This window comes from Teleopsis dalmanni, chromosome 1, assembly GCF_002237135.1.
Source record: "Teleopsis dalmanni isolate 2A chromosome 1, ASM223713v2, whole genome shotgun sequence".
Taxonomy (NCBI): Eukaryota; Metazoa; Arthropoda; class Insecta; order Diptera; family Diopsidae; genus Teleopsis; species Teleopsis dalmanni.
The window spans coordinates 111,704,578-111,727,206 of record NC_051846.1 but is presented as its reverse complement, the minus strand read 5'-3'; the positions used below and the strand labels follow the sequence as shown (position 1 = coordinate 111,727,206).

The 22,629-nt window shown below is 34.5% G+C and overlaps 1 protein-coding gene across 1 annotated transcript in view; it reads right to left on the bottom strand.

Annotated features, from left to right (window-relative positions):
* LOC119676457 (probable serine/threonine-protein kinase DDB_G0277165) overlaps window positions 1-22,629 on the bottom strand; it is a gene marked incomplete at its 3' end in the record, with an annotated part of 96,678 nt that overhangs the window by 31,517 nt on the left and 42,532 nt on the right. The window contains 4 exon segments of the mRNA XM_038087700.1: window positions 15,921-16,290; window positions 16,367-16,473; window positions 16,526-16,647; window positions 16,704-16,907. Of these exon segments, the coding sequence (XP_037943628.1) occupies window positions 15,921-16,290; window positions 16,367-16,473; window positions 16,526-16,647; window positions 16,704-16,907 (803 nt within the window).

Sequence of the window (22,629 nt, the reverse complement as noted above, 5' to 3'; positions counted from 1 at the left end):
GAAATTCCAAATAGCTAATCTCTAGAAACTCTAATATCAATATAAAGCAATACCTTTGTCAGCAAAAGTCAGACAAGGGTTCCTTCCTACTGTTACGCCTGGCCACGTCCGTCAGCAATTGCCAAACGCTCGTTGTCCACACGCCTTCTGACAGTGTTGGTGACTCGTCGCCCATTCCTCCATCAGCTATGGCCAAATGGAAGTCTGGATGACTAGTTAAATTACCCTACGCTAGCATAAGCCAAGCAGCAGGTAACTCAACTGGTTAAACTACCCCACGCCAGCATAAGCCAAGCAGAAGGTAATTCAACCACCATCACTTCGCCCAAACCAGTCCATCCATTCACATGGTGATCGTCAGTAATGGCCAAACGAATCAACATGTGCCTGGACCAACTAGTCCGAGCTCCCACTATCGTCCCTAACAAAATAGTTCTTACCTGTAACAGGAGAAATTCCAAATAGAACGATTTGGCAATTTCGCTGCCCTTTTATTTGAAATTCCCTCCATTACAGGCAAAAACAAAAATTATCTTCAAGTAAACAAGGTCCCGTAAATTTGTCAAAACAAATTTCTTATTGTTGTACACATTGCAATCAAATTCAATAAAAATAACTGCATCATATAAAAAATGCGTGCACGATATTTTCTTAAATTTGTTTATGCAGACAAACAAGTGAAATAGTTACAAGTTTAACTAATTTTTATTAGCGGCAAAAAACTAATCTAAACATATTTTACTTTACAGGGTCATTCGTTTATAAAAAATGTTTGTCTCTAATATGAAATTTACAGGGTCATTTGTTTATAATAAAAATGGATGTTACTGTAGGAAAATTTTATTGAATTTAGAAACATGTTTTTTACTAAGTGGATTTAAAACTCATATTTGACTATTCATTTAATTTGTGGGGTTAAATTTTAGAATAAAATTTGGGCCTTACAATGTGTATTAGGCTCAAGGGATGAAGTGCATCAGCATGGATATAGTGAAAATTTTATGGAAACGATCAATAATTGTTCCGTTAAATATTATTTGATTGGTATTTCCGCATAAAAAATACAATTGCTATATATTAATTATGTTTCATATTTTAATAGATTTGTTAATAAAATCCAATCAGCAAATACAAAATAACCGTGGTGGTCACAATTGAACGAGAACAATGAAGGAAATTTACATATTTTTGTGGTATATGGCAAATATAAATACTTTTCGCGAATTTGGTGTTTGTTTTGACATACCAAAAGCTTCTGTATAGAGAATAATTGAAAGAACTAGTGTTTAGCTTATATCAATTGCAAAATTTCCGTTCGTGATTGACAGCACACATGTTAAAATAAATGCACCTCACCATAGCAATTAGGCTTATTTCAAAAGGAGGCATGAATATAGCTTAAACTTGCAAGCAGTTTGCAATGGTTTTTTTATAAACGTGTATGTTGGAGAGCCTGGTTCCTTATGTATTGTTCTGTTTGAATTAAATAAATGTATTCAACTTAATTTATATATATTCATTTTAAGTTAATTGATTTTCATAAATTATCAAACAACACTTTTTCAATAATAATAAAACGTAAATAAAAAAAGTAATAATTTTAATTATAGTGATAATTAAAACATTACTTTAAACAAAGAAATAAATAATAACGACATATTAAATAAATAAGTACATAAAATAAATAATAAATAAATAAAATCAATAATAAATATATATAAATGTAGATTTGTTTATAATTTTACTACACCGTTGCACCGCATTGCCAACCTCATTTGCATTAAAATACGTTCCACTTTTATCTTTTACATACATTCCACATTGAACCAGAAAGTGAACCAGATTAATTGCTAGTTCACCCCATTGTTTTTGTTTTGCATGTAAAATTGAACGGATCATGTTTGCTGAAACGCAGCTATTGTAAACCAATTGGTCATTGAATTAAAATTTAAATTACAAGCACTCTTATATTTTATCAAATACTGAAACTAATATAACTGAAAATGTGATAAATAATGAAAACTTTCCTTTTATTAACATTAATGAGGCATTAGAATTTGCTCAAATCAGGATTGCCTCTAATGGTAACAGTATCATTTATATTAGGGGTATTCAGGCAACTGATTAGTTGCTTAGTAGATGATTACAACAAAAATTTGCATACAAAAAAGAAACTAACTAGAGATTCTACTATTTCGAATTTGATTAATAGTGCTGCCAGTAACAAGTGACGGCGCTATGAGAATAGGGTGTCTCAAAAAGAAAATGCAAAAATAATAACATAAATTAATAAATGAAACTCAGTAAAACTATAATTTTTAAAAGGAAAAAAATAATTAAAAAGTTTAAAATTGAATATTCTACTTCTTGATATAAGGCACGTTTGCAATTTTAGATATATCATAAATTACATGATAAATTTAAGTGATATTACAATTTACGAATATTTTAGTATTTTACTGTAAACATATGTTTCGCTTTTGCTGTTGACATGAGTGCTGCCAAGGCATTTGTACACAACAAACTAATCAAGTTGTGCATTTTGGGTCGTTCAAGCAACAGATTAACATCGAAATGCTAATTTGTTTTTATATGAAGTTTTTTAATCAACTAAGCAACTAATCAATTGCCTGAATACCCCTATTGTAAATTTGCCAACTACTTTCAAAGAAAATTGTAAAAAATAATAATTAGAATGGTTGAGAGTGAGAATGGTAGCATACTCTCACTCTCAACGAACGAATACGAGTGAAAAGGCGTAAAAACAAAATGGAATGGAATGAATATTAGTTTCGTTTGTTTGGAGTACTCTAACTCTAAACATTCTAAAAGTAGTTGAAGTAGTTGTGAGTATTCTAAGCATTTGATTTTCAGTTCATGCAAAAATTATGTTGTTTTAAATAGTAAGACACAAATTTATTTATTTAAGTTGTTTTATTAATTACATATTATTTAAAATGTTGACAATACTAATATATTTATGAAATATAAAAAAATGTTGACTAAAAATTTATTTAAAAATAATATAATGGGTTTTTTTACAGTTTAAATATAAAAAATTTGAGAAAAAATAATGCTCTATAGTAATTTTAATTTGCTTTTTAAAGTTAATATATAAAATATTACAAATTACAATTTTAATTTAATACAAATTAAATGTTTAGCATCGCCTGACTTGATTCCTCTTTTTTAAGATTGTTGTGTTATTGATCTCTACTTAAATTCCATATTTATATAAAAATCTATACAATATATATAGAAACTGAGTACATATTCAAAGAGATATTTTTATATTAGTTATAAATTGAATCAATTTCTAAACATTCTAAAAGTCTCTCTTGACTTAAGAAGACACAAATAAATATTTTTACCATATCATACATAAAAATATTTTCTAGGGAAAGGTAAATATATGAAGCGAATTATTTTATTACATCATATAAAACTAAGGTGAAAGAACAAAATTCTGCGCAAACCTTTTTTATTAGTTAACCATTTGCATTAAATCTACCTGCTTAAGCAACTTATGCATTGTTGCCTGCCCCTAATAGAAAATTTACCTTAACATTTATTTGCTTCGTTGTTGCAATTATTGCAAATCTCTACGCACATCCACCTTTATTTACTTTTGCGCAAGCAACCAAACGCACACAACATATATAAAATATTTCTTTGCAAAAATTAATTCTATTTGAAATACTCTCAAAGTGATTAAAATACGCTAAAATATTTGTTTATTTGATTTTAAAATTCAAAACAAACGATTATAGAGAACAAATCAACCCTTATTCCATTGAAACAAATGCAGCACACATTCTATTCTATCGGACCGTTTCCTTTTATTCATTCGTATTCGCTTTAGAAATCATTTGTAAATATAGTACACATTTGAGAATGTAACGAATGACCGCAAAAACGAATGTTTTGATGTAGCACTTTAGTACATATGTAGTGAGGCATCATGACGCCACAATTCACATCAATAATAAATATTTCATATCCAACGAAATATTCACCCATCATCCATTACCATTAGCTTGTTGGAATAGTACTTCTGGAGATAAGTCTCTGCTCAATGAAGTCTGTAAAATGTTGACTCAAAGGATAAGATATCTTAAAAACGACTCCTTCAAAACATTTCTAGAGAATTTATCGTGCGAAAAGAATTCACACTACTCACTCTGAAATGCAACAAAAAACCTCCGACGACCAGTGACATACTCCCCGCCATTAAAACTTGAAAATAATTGGTCAAAAAGCAATCAGCAGAAAGCAGAAGTCTTTTCGGAATATCTTAGAAGTACTTTTACAATAGAAAATGCTGAAGAGAATATTTGGACTAATATAAAACTAGACAGCGAAATAAGCATACCTCTAGCTTCTGCTCAAGAAATAAAAGACATTACGTCTCTAAAACCCAAAAATCTGCTGGACTTGACCTCTTGACAGCTGAGATTCTAAAGAATTTGCTAAAATATGTTATCAAAGTTCTGACATTTCTTATCAGCACATGCTTCAAACTGAGATACGTACTCTGCTTCTGGAAGGTAGCTGAAGTAATAATGGTAGCCAAACCTTGCAAACCTGCTTATGAAGTTTCTTCATATAAACCCATATCCTTGCTATCCATTTTCCCGAAAGTTTCTAAAAAAGTATTTAAAAAGCGTCTATCAAATCTTATAGATAGACAAAACCTAATTGCGAGTCATCAATACTGCTTTAGAACCAGCCACTCAACAATAGAACAAGTCAATCGAAGTAGTAATATAATAGAGAACTGTTTGAAAAGGAAATGTGTTCGGCAGTGTTCCTTGATATCTCGCAGGCATTTGACAAATTGTGGCATCAAGGTCTTATGAGCAAATTACGAATGCGATTACCAGAACAGTATTGCGATCTTTTAGAATCTTATATAACAAATAGATATTTTCAAGTTAAACAAGAAGACTGCTACTCAAACCTAAAAGAAATTAAAGCGGGTGTTCCACAGGGAAGCATCCTTGGTCCTATACTCTTTCTTTTGTTTACTAATGATATCCCAATAACAGAAAATTGTAAAATTGCGACGTTTACTGATAATACAGCTCTAATTTCAATTGGTTCTAATGAAATGGAATTAACTAAAACTCTCCAGCTAGCTATTAATAATGTTCATGAGTGGACGAAACAATGGCGGCTCAGATTTAACAGCAGATGAAAAGGTTAATCGGTAGGCGTTCAGTGTTATCGACACAAAATAAACTCCTGATTTACAATCAAATTTGAAAGCCTGTATGGACTTACGGTAAAGAGTTATGAGGATGCACCAGTAAGAGCAATGTTATGATAATACAGCGTTTTCAAAACAAAGTACTTAGTAATATTGTAAATGCGCTCTGGTACATTCGTAGTGCAGACTTACATCGTGACCTACCAATCGAACCCGTCGAGGACGTCATAAAAACGTGTACTGTTGCTCACGCAACGCAAACTACGCAACATAAAAATGCAGAAGTTTCACAATTAGCCAACGCAACTGACTCAGTACCGAGATTAAAACGTATAAAACCCTCTGACCTCACTAAGTAATAAAACCTTATCGTAAATATTTATAATTTATTAAACTAAAAATGCTTGTTAGTCTTAAGTATATTTACTAGTTGCATTAATAAAAATAACCTCAAGTGATAGTTCCATACGATCCGTCACTACGGGCAATGTTAGCGACAGACGCAAGCCGCACGGGTCTAGGTGCTGTATTATCACATAGTTCAGAAATTGGAGTAGAGCGACTAATTGCTTATACAAGTCGAACGATGACTGCTACGAAACAGTGATTTACACAAACAGCGATTTACAAAGCGTCTGTCGCTAACATTGCCCGTAGTGACGGATCGTATGAAACTATCACTTGAGGTTCTTTATATTAATGCAACTAGTAAATATACTTAAAGATGTACTAGCAATTGTGTGAGCAGTGAAAAATTTTTTCAAATACTTATATGCTCGTCATTGGATATTGATCACGGATCATAAGCCGTTATCACAGATTCTTCAACCCAGCAAGTCTGAAAGCGACTTGCTTGTACTATGCATAAGTAGAATGGCTAACTATGTAGAATTTTTAAGCAGGTTCGATTACGAAGTTATATACAAAAATTCAAAAGCAAAAGCCAATGCCGATTATTTGTTTCTCGTTCTTCTTCCATTACCACAATCGCAATAAATAAACCAATTGCTCATTTAGACTCATAAAACTCATTCAGATGAATGTGATGAGTTCGATAACTTCATGATTTGCCAGATAAATCAGTTGCCTATATAAGCAGAACGTATTGCAATGGAAACCAGAAAGGACAAACATCTCGGCAAGATAATCAGATTACTGGAAAGTGGCTACAAATAGCAAGAAGCGAGTTATGTGTTATCATCAGGGTGCTTGACGTTCTAACATCGGGTCGTTATCCCTTCACATTATCGAGAAAAATTACTGGAGAACCTACACACATCGCATTTAGGAATAGTAAAGATGAAAAGCATTTTTCTATTGAGAATATGGCCAACGAGTGTGATGGGTACGCGAGACAAGCAAATAAGCCGATGAAATGTGACAAAGTCACCATTGGGAATACCCAAAAGAACCACGGGATTGTATCCATATTGACTATGCAGGGCTATTTAAAGGGGCGATGGTACTAGTAATTGCTGATGCTTACAGTAAGTGGTGAGAAGTAAAAATTATAAAATCAAAGTGTAAAATTAAGAGTGTACAAACAATCAAAAATGCACTAAAGGCAATGGGGCACAACGAGCAAGTCTTTAAAGAAAAATGTGAACGAGTTCCTAAGTACAAATACAGGTTTCTCGCCAGCACAGCTGTTTTTGGGATGACATCTGCGAACACGATTAGATCTTATTCGGCCAAGAGAAATTGCAAAGAAGGTAAAAGAAAAGCAATACATGCAGTGTCAATCTGGTAATGGATGCAAGGAATTCGTACAAGGCCAAAGCGTATACTTCTTATTAATACACGTTTAGATGATCTTTACTATGAAATACATTTTAATGGAAAGGAAGTGAAGAGTCACGTAAATCCAATTCGAAGGGCTGCAAATGGACCAATTAGAAATAACCTAGCCGAAGAATATCGCTAAATATCAAAATATATTATCTTGAAAGCAGGCTGTCAGCCGTCAGATACACAGGGGGATAAACACGTACTTTGTGTACGTGCCGTAACTGTTGTATACTGTTGGTAGTGTGATTACATCCTCTACGCGGGGGCGGCTAGAAACAGGTTCATAGTATGGTCATGTCTCTACTATGGGTGCTGGCTAATTGGTACCCAGAACAAATTCTCCACCAAGCGGTAGAAGGTGATACGTAGGCTGACGCAGGATCAGATGCTTCACCTAGTATTCGTCATTGATGACGAATCTATGAGGAAGTTATCCGAACTTAAAGGTAGGATTGCATACCGGTTCGGACACCTGAGATTGATGCTAAAGGGAACCACCCCCGCTCATTCTCACCCCATAGATAATACTCCAAAGGTGGTTCAGGATGATAGTACTATCCAATCATCCTCGGCTTCGGCAGCATCCCTTACAGATGTTTGCCCAACAGTGACTGTTCCTGAGGAAGAGGAACTAGACACACGTCCCTCCACAAGCAAGGCTGTGAGCTCTGCTAGTGGGCGTGTAGTTCAGATTCCCACCTCGGTAACTACGTCCACAATGTCCTCCACGGGCACGGCAACTGTAGCAGGTAAACCACGGACCGCTACCAATAAAACACCCTTAATCGGTAAAATTTTACCGAAGCAATCAAAGGGTGATAGGAACAAAGGTTCTCGACGATACAAACGTGAAAGTCTCGTCCGTAAGTCTCTTAACGAGACATAATGAGCGCTCTTGAAGTGCTCCAGACAAATCTGCACCATGCTAAGGGAGCATCGGCCACCTTGTGCAGAATTGCCCAAACCGACAACATCGCTCTAGGACTTATCCAAGAGCCGTGGGTGTTTGGTGGGCACATTTGGGGTCTCAACATAAAATCAGGTAAGCTGGTTTATGAACGTTCGATAGCAGTGCCACGTGCAGCTATCCTAATCGGTGGAGATGTAAAATATCTTCCGTTAACCAACTTTATTTCTAGAGACCTAGCAGCGGTTCTAGTTGAAGTCCCAACACTAGGAAGGGCCACAGATATATTCATGGCCTCTGCCTACTTCCCAGGTGATGAAGAAACCATTCCACCATCGGAAGTCCAGCAGCTGATCAACTTCTGCAAGTCCACTGGACGGCAGCTAATCTTGGGCTGTGACGCTAATGCTCACCACACAGTGTGGGGAGCAGCAACGATAACAAAAGGGGTGAGTACCTATTAGATTATATTATGTCGATAGGATTAAGTATAGCTAACAAAGATAGTAAACCCACTTTTATTAATGCAATTAGAGAAGAGGTATTAGATCTCACTCTTTGCACCAGAGGTATTGAGGAATCTATATGGAACTGGCGAGTGTCGGACGAAGTGTCCCTCTCAGACCATCAACATATTAGGTTTGAAATTCCCGGTATATCCGAGCAGCAAGATAAAGTGTACCGACCAAAGAAAACCAATTGGCTTAGGTACAGGGACTTGGTGGGTTCCGAAAATTTTTCTCTAGCTAGGCCACTAAGAACTCGTGAAGAGATAGAGTTGGCTGCAAACCATTTAGGTGAGGTTTTACTGACCTCCTTTCACAACAGCACGGTTGCAGGTAATGCTTCAATTGCAAACACACTTCCCTGGCTTCGTAACCGGACCACCAACATCACATTCATATAGGGAAGTTACTGCTCCTACATGTCAGGAATACGCACTATCGGTGTTATCTTTGACAGGGACAAGGTGCAATGGGCGATCAACTCATTTCAACCATTTAAGGCGCCTGGAGGCGATGGTATCTACCCTGCTCTATTGCAGAATTGCATAGACATCATCATAGACACATTAATAAAACTCTTTAAGGCTTGTTTTACTATGGGTTATATCCCTCATTCCTGGAGAGGAGTGAACGTGATCTTTATTCCCAAGCTTGGGAACAAATCTATTGACCTACCCAAGTCCTACAGACCCATTAGTCTTACGTTTTTCTTATTGAAAACCGTCGAAAGGCTGATTGATCTGTACATACAGAATAAATTGGAACAAACTGTCCCACTCCACTCCACCCAATATGCCTACTCAAAAGGCAAATCTACAGAGGTCGCGCTGTATCATTTAGTCAGCAAAATTGAAAGCACGTTTCAATCTAAAGAGATCGCCTTATGTGCATTTCTGGATGTAGAGGGAGCTTTCGATAACACATCTTACGAATCCATATCTGGAGCACTGGCCCGTAAAGATATAGACTCATGTACAATAACGTGGATAGATAGAATGTTGCGTGATAGGAACATATCCTCCAAGTTAGGTAGCACTATCGTAAGCATTAATGCTGTACGGGGCTGCCCCCAGGGTGGGGTTCTCTCACCATTGTTATGGACGCTGGTAGTCGATGACTTACTAGTTAAACTGGAGCAATCTGGGTATCATGCCATAGGTTATGCAGATGACCTGGCAATCATTGTTACAGGTAAATTTGACACCACAGTTACAGGCGTAATGCAGGCGGCATTACACAAAGTCTCGAACTAGTGTATCAAAGAAGGCCTAAGTATTAACCCAAAAAAAGCGGTAATTGTACCATTTTCTAGAAGGTACAAAGTAAATATTGGGTCCCTATCTATTAAGGATACGGCTATTGAATGCTCCGATGAAGTCAAATATTTAGGGGTCACCCTAGATAAGCGTCTTAACTGAAACACTCACCTGAATAATATAATTGGCAAAGCCACCCGGGTCATGTGGACATGTAGGACCTCATATGGTAGAACCTGGGGCATAAGCCCTAGAATTATATCATGGTTATACCGCACAATAGTCAGACCCATTGTATCCTACGCAGCTCTTCTTTGGTGGAATAAGGCGCAACAAAATGCTGCAATAGTCAAATGCAATAAACTGCAAAGACTCGTATGTATCGCAATGACGGGATCTATTAGAACATGTCCCACATCAGCACTGGAGTCCATAGTGGGTCTCACCCCTCTGCATCTCTTTATTAAAAAGACAGCAGCTATGAGTGCAGCTAGGCTACACCCTGTCATCAACATGCACGGAAGTCTCGTCAGTCAAAACTCTATCTGCAGACTAGTTCCTGGCATAGACATCTGCGATAGGACAGATCGCATGAACATGGAACTTCGCTTCGGTAGGAAGTTCGAAGTCCTCATACCCGATCGATTGGACTAGGTAAATGGCATTCCTGGATTTGAACCAAAACTGATTTCGTGGTATACTGATGGCTCAAAAACCAAAGAAGGAGTTGGTGCTGGAATATTTGGTCCTAACACCAGAATCTCGCTCGCGCTGGCTATATGGCCCACTGTCTTCCAAGCAGAGGTTCACGCCACCGAGGTCTGCGCTCGTATCAACATTAACAAAGGGTTGAAAGGCACCCGAATCTGTATTTATTCAGATAGTCAAGCAGCAATCAAAGCGTTATGCTCCTGGAAGTTTTACTCAAAGCTTCTAGCAGACTGCTATGACACACTGCAGTAGCTGGCAAGCAATAATAAAGTGACACTGTGCTGGGTGCCTGGTCACACAGGAATTCATGGAAATGAGTCTGCCGATAGTCTTGCACGGGCAGGATCCGCCACTCTAATCTGTGGCCCAGAACCTTTCTGTGGATTAAGTTGGTCTACAACTAGGTCTCTAATCAATGATTGGATCTCAACCGAGAGAAGTCGCTACTGGCGCGACAGTCGAGGTATCTGTCAGGCTAAAGAGCTGGTTCTCCCTTATAGTTACAATAAGATATCCTCCTTCAGCAGAACAGAGTTGAGGTTGCTAGTGGGATATCTAACGGGTCACCATGGGCTACGTTACCATCTCAACAAAATGGGCCTATCTGAAGAGATAGATTGTAGACTCTGCTTAGAGGCAGAGGAGACAACCAGCCACATTCTATGTGACTGCCCAGCTTTGATCTGGGCCAGGAGGAAATCACTGGGTCGGGAATTGCTTTCACCTTCCGACATTAGGAAGTCCTCAACAACCGACATTTTGATCTTCATTCGAAAGGCGGAATATCTTTTATTCAGTTAGGTACTGTTGTAGCACAAAAGATCAATCATGGTCGCAGTGCTCTGCTCAAATGGGAGCTAGTACCCTGTTATTTCCTATTCCTATCTTGAAAGCAGCGGTGGCAAGACGGAGGACCCGCTTCTAGCAGAAAACAATGAATCAACTACCGAAGGGAGTCCTAACATGAAATCGGGATTTCAAAATGAGTTGATAAAGTTAAAAACTATAATAAAAGTAAAATTTGTTGTTTTATATAATTATTTTTCACTCTTATATTTCTTTCTTTTTTAATTTTGTTCAACCTTTTTAAATTTTCAATATACTGTAGATTTCGTGTAGCCCTTCACAATAAGCAGTTTACATTTTACCGAATGAGAAAAATGAGTTCGAAGTTTCGCAACGGTGCGCGAAAAAACATTACTGCGTACTTTTGATGTTTTTTCCAAGTGTAAAACGTAGAAAGTAATTTAAGCTTATCACAAACAATCGAGATAGTGACTCTATGAAAATATAAAAGTAATATGAAAATAATAGTGCCCGACTTAACGTCGAAAATAAAATATTAATATATTTATATTGTTTTTTATGTAAAAGAGTCAATTTTGGCTTTGTGAGAAATGCTTTGTTTTTGAAGTTGTGTATTTGCCTCAAATTCACACATATTAGGTGTACCGGTATGAAGTGAGCGTAAAGATACAAATGTTCCGACAGGGAACATTTGTTGTGAACGAGCCATTTTTTTTTGTTTGTTTCCTATGACATTTGTGAAATATATTTAGTATTCATCAAGTCATTGAACAGACAACATCATATTTTTTCATCGTGTTCAAAATGTCGAATTTTGTACCAGAAAGTGATGATTTGCGGAAAGCATTAATTTTTTGTTTTCATTTGAAGAAAAGTGGTGCAGAGTCGCATCGAATGCTTGTCGAGGCATATGGTGATCATGCTCTATCAGAAGCAACATGCAAAAAATGGTTTCAACGGTTCAGAAATAATGATTTTGATGTGAGAAATGAAGAACGTGGAAGACCGCCAAAAAAGTTTGAAGACGCCGAATTGCAAACGATATTGGATGCAGATGACACTTTGGGTCAAAAGCAAATGGCAGAAATGTTAAATATTGCACAATAAACAATTTCTGACCGTTTAAAAGCTATGGGAAAGATCCAAAAGTGTGGAAAATGGGTGTCACATGAATTGAATGAAAGACAGATGGAAAACAGAAAAAACAGTTGTGAAATTTTGCTTCAAAGACACGAAAGAAAATCGGTTTTGCATCGGATTGTTACTGGCGATGAAAAATGTATTTATTTTAAGAATCGTAAACGGAAAAAATCATGGGTTAATCCGGGACAACCATCAACATCGACTGCAAAACCAGATCGATTCGGCAAGAAAACAATGCTGTGTGTTTGGTGGGACCAGAAAGGTGTGGTGTACTACGAGCTCCTTAAACCTGATGAAACCGTCAATGATGGTCGCTATGAACAACAAATGATAAATTTGAACCATGCATTGATCGAGAAACGACCAGAATGGGCCAGAAGACACGGCAAGGTAATTCTGCTCCATGACAATGCACCTGCACACAAAGCAAAACGAGTTCAGGATGCAATCAAAACACTTGGCTGGGCCGTATTCACCAGACTTGGCTCCTTCCGACTACCATTTGTTTTCATCGATGGGACACGCATTGGCTGAGCAGCACTTTGATTCCTACGAGGAGGTCGAAAATTGGGTGTCTGGTTGGTTTGCTTTAAAAGACGAACAATTTTTTTGGCGTGGTATCCACAAATTTCCAGAAAGGTGGTCAAAATGTGTAGAAAGCAATGGCCAATACTTTGAATAAAATGTTTTTTACTTTCCTATTAATAATTGGTGTTTTATTTTCACCAAAAAACGTGTTGGAAGCAAACTTAAAAAATTTAACAAATTGCAACTAACAAAATAGTGTAATTGTGTAACAATATAGCAAAATAATTAACTAATGCTAACTAAATAAAATAAATAAATACGCGAAAAGATGCTTAAAATATTATAAATCTTAAGGTAAACATTTAAATTCATATTATTAATTTACCTATCTATACGTGCTGCCAAATAGAATTATTCAAAATTAATATGACTGATGCTAATATCCCACCCAATATCCGGGTGGTGGAAATAAAGAAAAAATAATTAAATTTGAAATGGAAAATATAGAACTTCAGAACAAAATCAAAAAGCTTGAAAATTTATATTCATTATTACCCAACGAGTTAAGTGCACTAAGAAATGAAAATGAAAAATTGAAATCATTTAAAAACGTACCAGAAATCATGGAAACTACTCATAACGTTGCAAAATATAAAACTGATAAGGAACCTGCTAGAGAGACAGACTAGATTCTCAAAAAGAAACGACCAACTAAAAAACGTAAGGCCGAATCCACTCCTTAAGTAGCCAGTCAAAGCAGACCAAGTGTTGAAACAAATGCTTGCCCAAAAGAAAAAGCTGCCCCTAATAAAATTGCTCGACCACCTCCTATTGTTATTAACGGCATGAATAATTTCAAAAAATTGCATACTCAACTTACAGCAACTATAAAAAACAAGTTTTTTGTGAGAATTATAAATAATGGTTCATATAGAGTATCTATTTTTGATTCTTTTGATTACAGATTTGTTACCAAACTCCTAACTCACGAAAACATCTCCTGGTTCAGCTACGAAGACAAGCAAACTAAGCCAATAAAAGTTATAGTAAAAAATTTTCACAACTTGTGTGGTCAAAAATCAGGTATAAACGACTTAAACAACCAAGGTTTAAAAGCAATCGGTGCGATAAACAAACAAAAATGGAAGACTGAAGAACCGCTTGATATGTTCCTTTTGTCATTTGACTCAACCGACGATGTGAAGAAAATCTATGAGATCAAAAGTGTCATGAACACAATTGTAAAAGTTGAACCAATCAAATCGTCAAACTTAATTCCTCAATGTAAAAATATCAATCCTTTGACCACACAAAAATTTTTTGTAAAAAGCCTCCACGATGTGTTAAATATGCCATTTAACTTCTGAGAGGCAAAAGACAGTATCCGATAAGCCTAAATGTTGTAACTGTGGCGAACCGCATCCAGCGAATTATCGTGGTGGCATAGTCGATAAAGAATTACAAAAAATAAAATTGAAAAACAAATATGCAATTGTTAGACTATGACTAATCGTTTGAAACTATTCTTATGAAATGCGAATGGCTTAACAAAATATAAAAATGAACTTGAAGTCGTATTAAATAGCGAAAACATTGATATCGGTCTAATCGCTAAAACTTATTTCATAAAGCAATCGCATACAAAGTTTATAAACTATACTCTATACCATAGCATACATCCCAATAATTGCGCTAAGGGTGACAGCGCTGTCATAATTAAAAACTCTATAAAACTTACTAGAACAATTTTGAATTTTGCACAAATAATTTCAAGCCACTTTTGTTTCCATAGAAACCTTTTTCAGTCGCTGGTCGTAACTGCTTTATATAGGCATCAGTTGAAGTGCTTCCTTATCTCTTTTTAACCGATTTAAAGGTCGCTTCATAATAGGAGATGACTTCAACGAAAAAAATATGTTTTGGGGCTCAAGACTTACTACAACATAAGGAAGAGAAAAGCACAAAGCCATGCAATTCGCAGCTTGTATTTCGATTTCAACCAACGTACTGTCCGTCGGATACTAGCAAAATTACAGACCTAATCGACTTCTTTGTCTACAAAAAGAATCCAACATCTCACCTAACCATCTCAGAAGACTTCGAGTTTAGCTCTGATCACTCACCAGTCCTGCTGATGGTTTTACAAAATCCAACAATAAACCAGAACACACCCAAGTTGGTAAATACATTTACCGACTGAAAATATTTTCAGTTGCAGCTTGTTCATTTACGCAAGATTGATGGCATCGTTTACAGCGAGCAAGTAGACGACGCAGTATTTCACTTCACTCAGCAACTGCAGTTGGCACCATGGAACAGTACACAAACACTAAAACTCCAAATTGCACATGGTGAAAAATACCTGCCCTTCATCACAAACAAGATTACGGAGAAGCGAAAATTACAGCAACTAGATCCGTTAATAAAGTCGCAACTAAACCGAACAACTAAAAAATTCCACACGCCATCCAATTATACAGAAATAACACTTTCAATAGTGTTCTGATAGTGGCTCAAGGCAGACAAAAATACCGAATACTCTCTGTGAAAGGCGGCGAAATCATTTAACAGACCAATGCAGCAGTCTGCCCCAATGAAAATCAACGAAACTCAGTGGGCTAAAACAAATATTTTTGGTAACTCTTGGTAACTCGATAGTTTCGGAACTCTAAAATGTCATAATTGCAATTGCACTAAATTTATTTTCTTCACTAATATTTGGTTACACCTTGTGTCACATAAAAGAATAATATATTTCCTTGCAATTGTTCATATTTGTGTTGTACCTAAATAGTATAGTTATTGGGAATTATATTTATATTAATTTCTAATTTATGCACAAATTTATGATTTGATTGTAATTTTATTATGTATAAACCATAAACTAATCTATAACTGTGAAGCCAGCTGACTAGTTCAGACAAGGCATTTGAATTCGCATCAAGTAACGTATACAAAATAAAATTTTATACTTTTAATCAGTAAACATATCAATTTGGATAAAAATGAATGTTTAAAATTTTAAATGCTCAATTTATAAAATTAGTAATTTTTTTTAAATATACCTGAAATGAATTGGAGATCTTTGACCTATATAGTGCGTTGGTGACTTGTTGCTTAACTTTGAACAGTGACTTACAATGGGCTTGTAAGTATAAGAAGCATTATTGTCGTAGATTGCACAGTCCATTGGGTTATCAGAGTCTGAATTAGTAGTAATATTGCTTATGGAAGAGTGCAGGTTGCATCCTATGTCAGCATTTGCAGCTAAATCGCAATCTATGCTTTTAAGGGATGAACAGTTAGTCTTGGATAACCCACTACTTACATTCTGATTTAAGCTCATTGAATAGTTTGCAACGACACCACTTGAGGAACTGCTACTTGCATATGATTTAATACGTTGAGTTAAGTCCAAGGAAGATTGTGAACCCCCTTTAAGAAACAAAAAATTACAAATTAGGGAACATCATTCTACATGACAATAATTTTAAATGTTAAACAAACTTACCAACTGCATTTTTATTATTAATAAATATTTGGTCTGCTTCACTCCCTTCATCCGTGCTTGAACTTTGCTGTGATAGAATTGTTTCTTTCGCAGGCGAATTATTTTTGCTGGAATAGAATTAAAATTTGAAAATAATTATTATATGTACCAAATTCTTACATAAAACTGGAGTCCTGGCTTAAATCACAGGAGTTTTTTTGTTTTGAACTCTCAAATTTTGAGTCATTCATATTTATTGAAACAGTTGAATTCCATCGCATATTTCGGTTGGAAATTGGTGTCTAAATTTAATCCGAATTAATTATAAAAACGATTTATATGACAGTTTATGGATTACTTCTATTGGAAGGGGACTCTCTTGCAGTGTTTCAAATAGCTTTGCTGCTTCTGCAGACATTTTAAAACGGTAATTCTGATTTGAGTTTGCAGATCCATCAAAACTAGAAGAATTGGAAACTTCTTTCGTTGTATTAAAAGATGCATTTGAGCCATCTCGAATAATATTATTTGCAGTAAGATTAATTTCAGCACTTAACGTCATCTAAATTTTGAGAAATAATTGTTTAAAAAGATTGGAATAATTTAATTTTTAATTTAAACAATTTGTATTTGACTTTTTAATATATGTTCACAAAAAACTATTATTATTATTTATTAAGACATTCAACTGTCACTGTTTATTTTTTGAACTTTTTGTCAATTGTTTCACCTTCGTAAAAATAAATTTTCTTACTTAACATATGTAGTGCAAACGTCATTTACATTGGACTCTTCTTGATATGTGCAATTTACACAGTATTAATGTTCAATTTCCTTTTTCTGTTCTGATAAAAAAGACGGTTTTTTTGGTTTTCAATTCAGTTTTGAGTGAATAATTCCTAACTATATTAAACAACATGCTGTTTATTAATATACTTCATGAAATCATTGCTACTACAGGTCATAGTACTGTTTTCACTACCGAACATATTAATTGCATTTACACTAACAATAACTATGGTTGCGCTACTGCCAGTGTTTATTCACCTCCTAATAGGCAAACCTCATATATTTGTATGAGACCAGTGTAAAATTTCATCAATAATCAAATTAATAATAATTTAGAAGTACGTATGCGTTTCATGCACATAAAGTCAATCACAAAAACAAAGATTATGCATTAACTTTAGAAATATTGCCTCACATACCCTCGCATATGAAATTATTTAATATGTGTGCAATAAGAATGAAGAATAGAAGAAGTGTTGGTGGTGTTTATTACTATCTAACGTCCTTTCCTCACTATTTCCTCATTATCCAAAAAGAAAAAAATTTGTAAATATAAAAGCAAAAAATTGCACTTCACTGATTGCCCTTTCGTCTCGGTGCAGCAAAACTCAGGAAGCATAAGAACGCAAAACAGAAAATCTTTGCACTTTAAATCACACAAGCACCCAAACTAACAATATGAATAGAAAATATAGCAACAATTTCTATATTATATCACACGCCCCCTTATATGCACATTCGACAGCTCCTTTGTATGTTTCGAACACTTAAGATCATTGTGTTATACGCAGCTTTTGTACGCCTTGATTGTTCTACAATCCAAATCTCATATGTGCTTTTGGCAGGTTATTAGAACTGGCGGCTAAGAAATCATTGGTGTCAATTTTTGTTCTGCATTTGCAATCTCTGTGTTATTTATTTGTGCTTCGATTTGAGTTGAAGGTATTTATTATACTTTTGTACCAGTTGTTGTCGGTTATTTACTGATGCCTAAACATTACAACACCAGATCATTATACATACGTGGAATAGTTGATATTTAATAAATTACTGAAGGAGACTGTTATGTTAAGATGAAGCTCCGAAATAACAAATCGAAAAGGCAGGATATTGTAATATATTTAATATATTAAACAAATAGTAATTTTATAAGTACAGACTACCAAACATACTGGCCAACTAACATGAAAAAAATCAAATCTATTAGATTCTTGTATCACATGAAGAGTAACACATAAGTTACATGTAGGTCATCGAACCGACACATTTTTCATTCCGGTTCAAGACAAAAAAATATATCAGTTCGGTTCCGGTTTTCATTCCAGCAAAAATGTCGGTTTTTTTCGGTGGTTAGTTCGGTTCCGTGTAAAAATTTTTCATGTATTTGTATTCAGTTTTTTCCCCATAATTAAGATTCTTATTCATTCTTTTAGAAAGCATTTTAAATGCATTTATTTAATAACAAAATTCTTCTCATATATATATTGATATATTTTTGAGATTCTTGCTCAAAATTGCTTAATTAAATTTAAATGTAAATTAAAAAAGAAATTAAACTTCAAAATTAAACAAAAATAAATGCCTTAAATTTTGTTGGGCTTTAGTTCGTGTTTTTAAATTTTTATTTTTATATAATAACTTGTATTATATAAAAAAACAAACTTTAAATTAAATAAAAATATCACAGTGATAAATTTATGTAATATATTTTTTTAACAAATATTTCAGTCTACTTCGTAGACACTGAAGATGGTGATTACAAATTATACAGATACAATTATATAAACTTAACAATTTATTTTTGATTAAAGATCTATAAATTTGTGATAAGTTTTCAGTATCCCAGTTGTAGTTTAATTGTTGACCATCTGGTACGTCAATTATATATAGCATTTTTAGCAACATTCTACGTTTGCAATTTTTCTCCCGATGAAGAATTTTTACATTATCGAAGTTGGGAGTATGGTTCATTTTAATACAATGTGCTGCTAGTGCTGTTTTTTGGTCAATAGGTGTACTGCAGTCTGTTGCATAAATGACGAATACTTTTTTTGCTTTATTTTTGGTGTTCCGCAATAGAATTGCTTTTTTCGTTACTTTATTATTTTTTTTTAATTTTTTAGTTTTGTTTTGTTGTTATTATAACATTTTATAAAAATTTAGATAAGACGAATACTTTTTTTGACCGCTGTAGTTTAAGTAATGTGTGAAAAATAACAGAATAAACAAAATAAATTTAAGATAGCTGATACACAAACCATATATTTCGAACTAAGTGATAATCGTAAAACTATTTGGCAAAACAAAAAACATAGCATACTTTTAAGATAATTTACAAATTAAATAAAATTCAATCAATTAACAATCATACATCGTACGCCATCAAGAAACCAGAGAACATCATATAATTCGTCGGCTAAAAGGATGTTAGCAGAAACTTCGCCTGAAGACGAACCGAGTTGCTCTAATTATACTCTTAAAGTAGGCGATCTGATTGTGAAGTTTTAGAAAAAATTACTTACCTTTCTGAGAATGTCATGGCGCTTAGATAAGAAAACGAAAATCTAAAGAAAGAAGTTGAAAATCCAAAGAATATAGGACTTCAGATAGTAAAAGGATTTCTACGCTTGAAACGCAAGCAAAACAGAAAAATTTATTGTTCAAAGGTCTATGCACTGATGTTCTTTAAGTTTCGGCATCAACAAAAATAAAGGATACTAGAAATATTTCGGAAAAATACGGTAAAATGCACGTTCTAGTAGAGATGGAAACAGAACAAACCGCAGTAGAACTACTGAAAAATGCTAGTAAGCTGGCAGGGAAGCAATATTTGTGGAACGGGACTTGACATTTAAAAAACAGCAAAATAAAAGAATTATGCTGGAATTAAAAAAGAAAATACTGCAAGTAAGCTCGAAACATTGCCTTGCCGTTAGAGATGATAAATTACGGATAGGGAACAAATGGTTTAGATGGGACAGTAATAACAAACTAAAGAACGATAATACCTTGGTGTCGTATATGTACCAACTATATTAAACTGCACAATAAAATAAATGCAAAAAACTAGTAAATATTTCGGAAAGCGTTTGCATAGTAAAAAATTCCAAAAGAGAATGCAGCGACGAGTCCGCATTACAATGCAGCTTTAACCTGAACATATTATCATATAATGTAGCCGGTTTAAAAAATAAAACCTTACACTGCCAATTCTACGAATATAGTTGTCCCTTCGATATCACATTTTTATTTTAAACATTTTTAGAAGAAAAATTAGAAGAAGTAGTAAGAAAGTTACATAATTATATTATAGAACGGATACCTGCTAAAAGAACAAATAATTGCGGAAGGGCCAGTTGGAGGTAAACTATATACCATAAAGAAGCAAACACATTTAACAAATAAAGCGAACTTTATCGTAAGTGATAGAAGAACACTTGTTAAATTAATTACGACTAACGGAAGCCTGCATATTGTGCCGGTATATATAAACTGTAATAACTGGGAAAGTGATTTTAAAAAATTTCATGACTCCCTCACAGAAGCTGGACTAGAAAATGTTACGATTGTTAGTGATCTTAATGCAAGAATTGGTGATAAACAAGTCTATGAACATAATCCGTATACTCTGTAGGCGCTAAGAGAAAGCAGAAGTTCGAGGGACCGTACATGCAATAATAAGGGGAAAAAACTGTGTGAAATGTGTGAAAATTTGGGCCTAACAGTAGTTAATGGCAGAACAGAGAGCGACAGATTTGGAAAATTTACCTATGTATATAAGAAATAATGGTCGTTCATTAATAGACTACTGCTTATTTAAAGAACTATGGTGGCAAGTAGTCAGAAACTTTAAAGTTGTCGATTTAATTTATTTGTACCATATGCCAATAGAAGTAAATGTCTCTGGACAGTTTTTGAGAAGCCCAGTACAGGTGGAACTATAATTTCTCCCCACGCTGTTGTGGTCAAATCGAAATGCACATAAGTTTGCGCTAAACTTAGAGCACAAATTATTTTTAATGGAAGATAACCAACTAACAGCTGAAAGTGGAATTGAATTGTTATCGCATTGCATTAAAAAAGCGGCACAACCATTACAACTAAAACACTTACAAAGAAAATATAACCAAGCATTGTATGATGCGGAATGCGATTTAACACGAAAGTCAACATTCAATTTACTTCACATTGCAAAGCGGCATGAAGAAATGGAAGTCCAACAGTTATATACAAGTGCAAATAAAGAGTTTAAACTGCTTTGTAAACGTAAAGACAACTTATATTACTCGGAGTTAGCTAACTCCTTAAGATCAGTTAATGATAGCAAAACTTATTGAAATATATTGTGAAAACTTAACAAAAGTTCACCAAAAGTATAGAGCTGAATTCTACCCATTTGTCATGTTACTTCTCAGCGCTATTGAATACTCAAGTTGGGTATGCATTCAGTTTCGCTATATCAAATATTAAAATAGATCTGTTGGATAATGAAATCACTATAGAAGAAATTAATATAATTTTAAGAAACAGCAAGCCAAATAAAGCGCAGGGAGAAAACATAATCACCATAGAGTTCTATAAACATGCATCTTCAAATTTTATAACAAAGTTAGTATTGGTTTTTAACAAAATATTAGATGCCGGAACAGCTCCCATTTATCCGCTCTTTAAAAAAGTAAACCCGTAGATTGCGAATAATTATAGCGGGATTTCCTTTTTAAACTGCAATGTAAAACTATTCACAGAAATCCTTCTTGAAAGGCTAAAGGCTTGGGTAGCAGAACATAATTTACTAAGTGAATATCAGGCAGGATTTAGGAAAGACTACTCAACAATCGATAATATTTTTTATCTCTCAAGTATAGCCAAGCAGTATACGGAAAAAGGCAAAAAGCTATATGCATTTTGCGTCGATTTTAAAGCAGCGTTTAACTCAGTAAACATAAACGCTTTATTTTATAAACTCTGTAGTATTAGCATATCAACCAAATTTATTAAAATTCTAACCAGTTTATATACCGAAAATCGTGTAGCTGTATGGGATGGGGAATGGTTTCCTACTGATTCAGGAGTTAAACAAGGTTACGTACTCAATCCGATTCTGTAGGCGCATTTATGAATGGTGTAAATATTAAAGCTCTTTTGTATGCAAATGACATCGTTCTCCTACCAGAAAGTCCCGATTGTTTCCAAATTATGGGGACTAACAGTTAATATTAAGAAGTCAAAAGCGCTAGCATTTAAAAACCATCTTAGGCGATATACAAGTGAAGAAATATGGACATTAGGGGGAGAAAATGTAGAAATAGTTAAGGAATATAAGTATCTTGGAAAATGAATGTATTATAATGCTACAATTAATATACATTTAACTGAAAAATTGAGGAAAGCTGCTCTTGGAAAAATATATTTGAAAATAAAGATGTCCCGTTCAAAACAAAATCTCAACTCCACGAAGCTACTACAAAATCAATAATGTGCTATGCGGCTCAGGT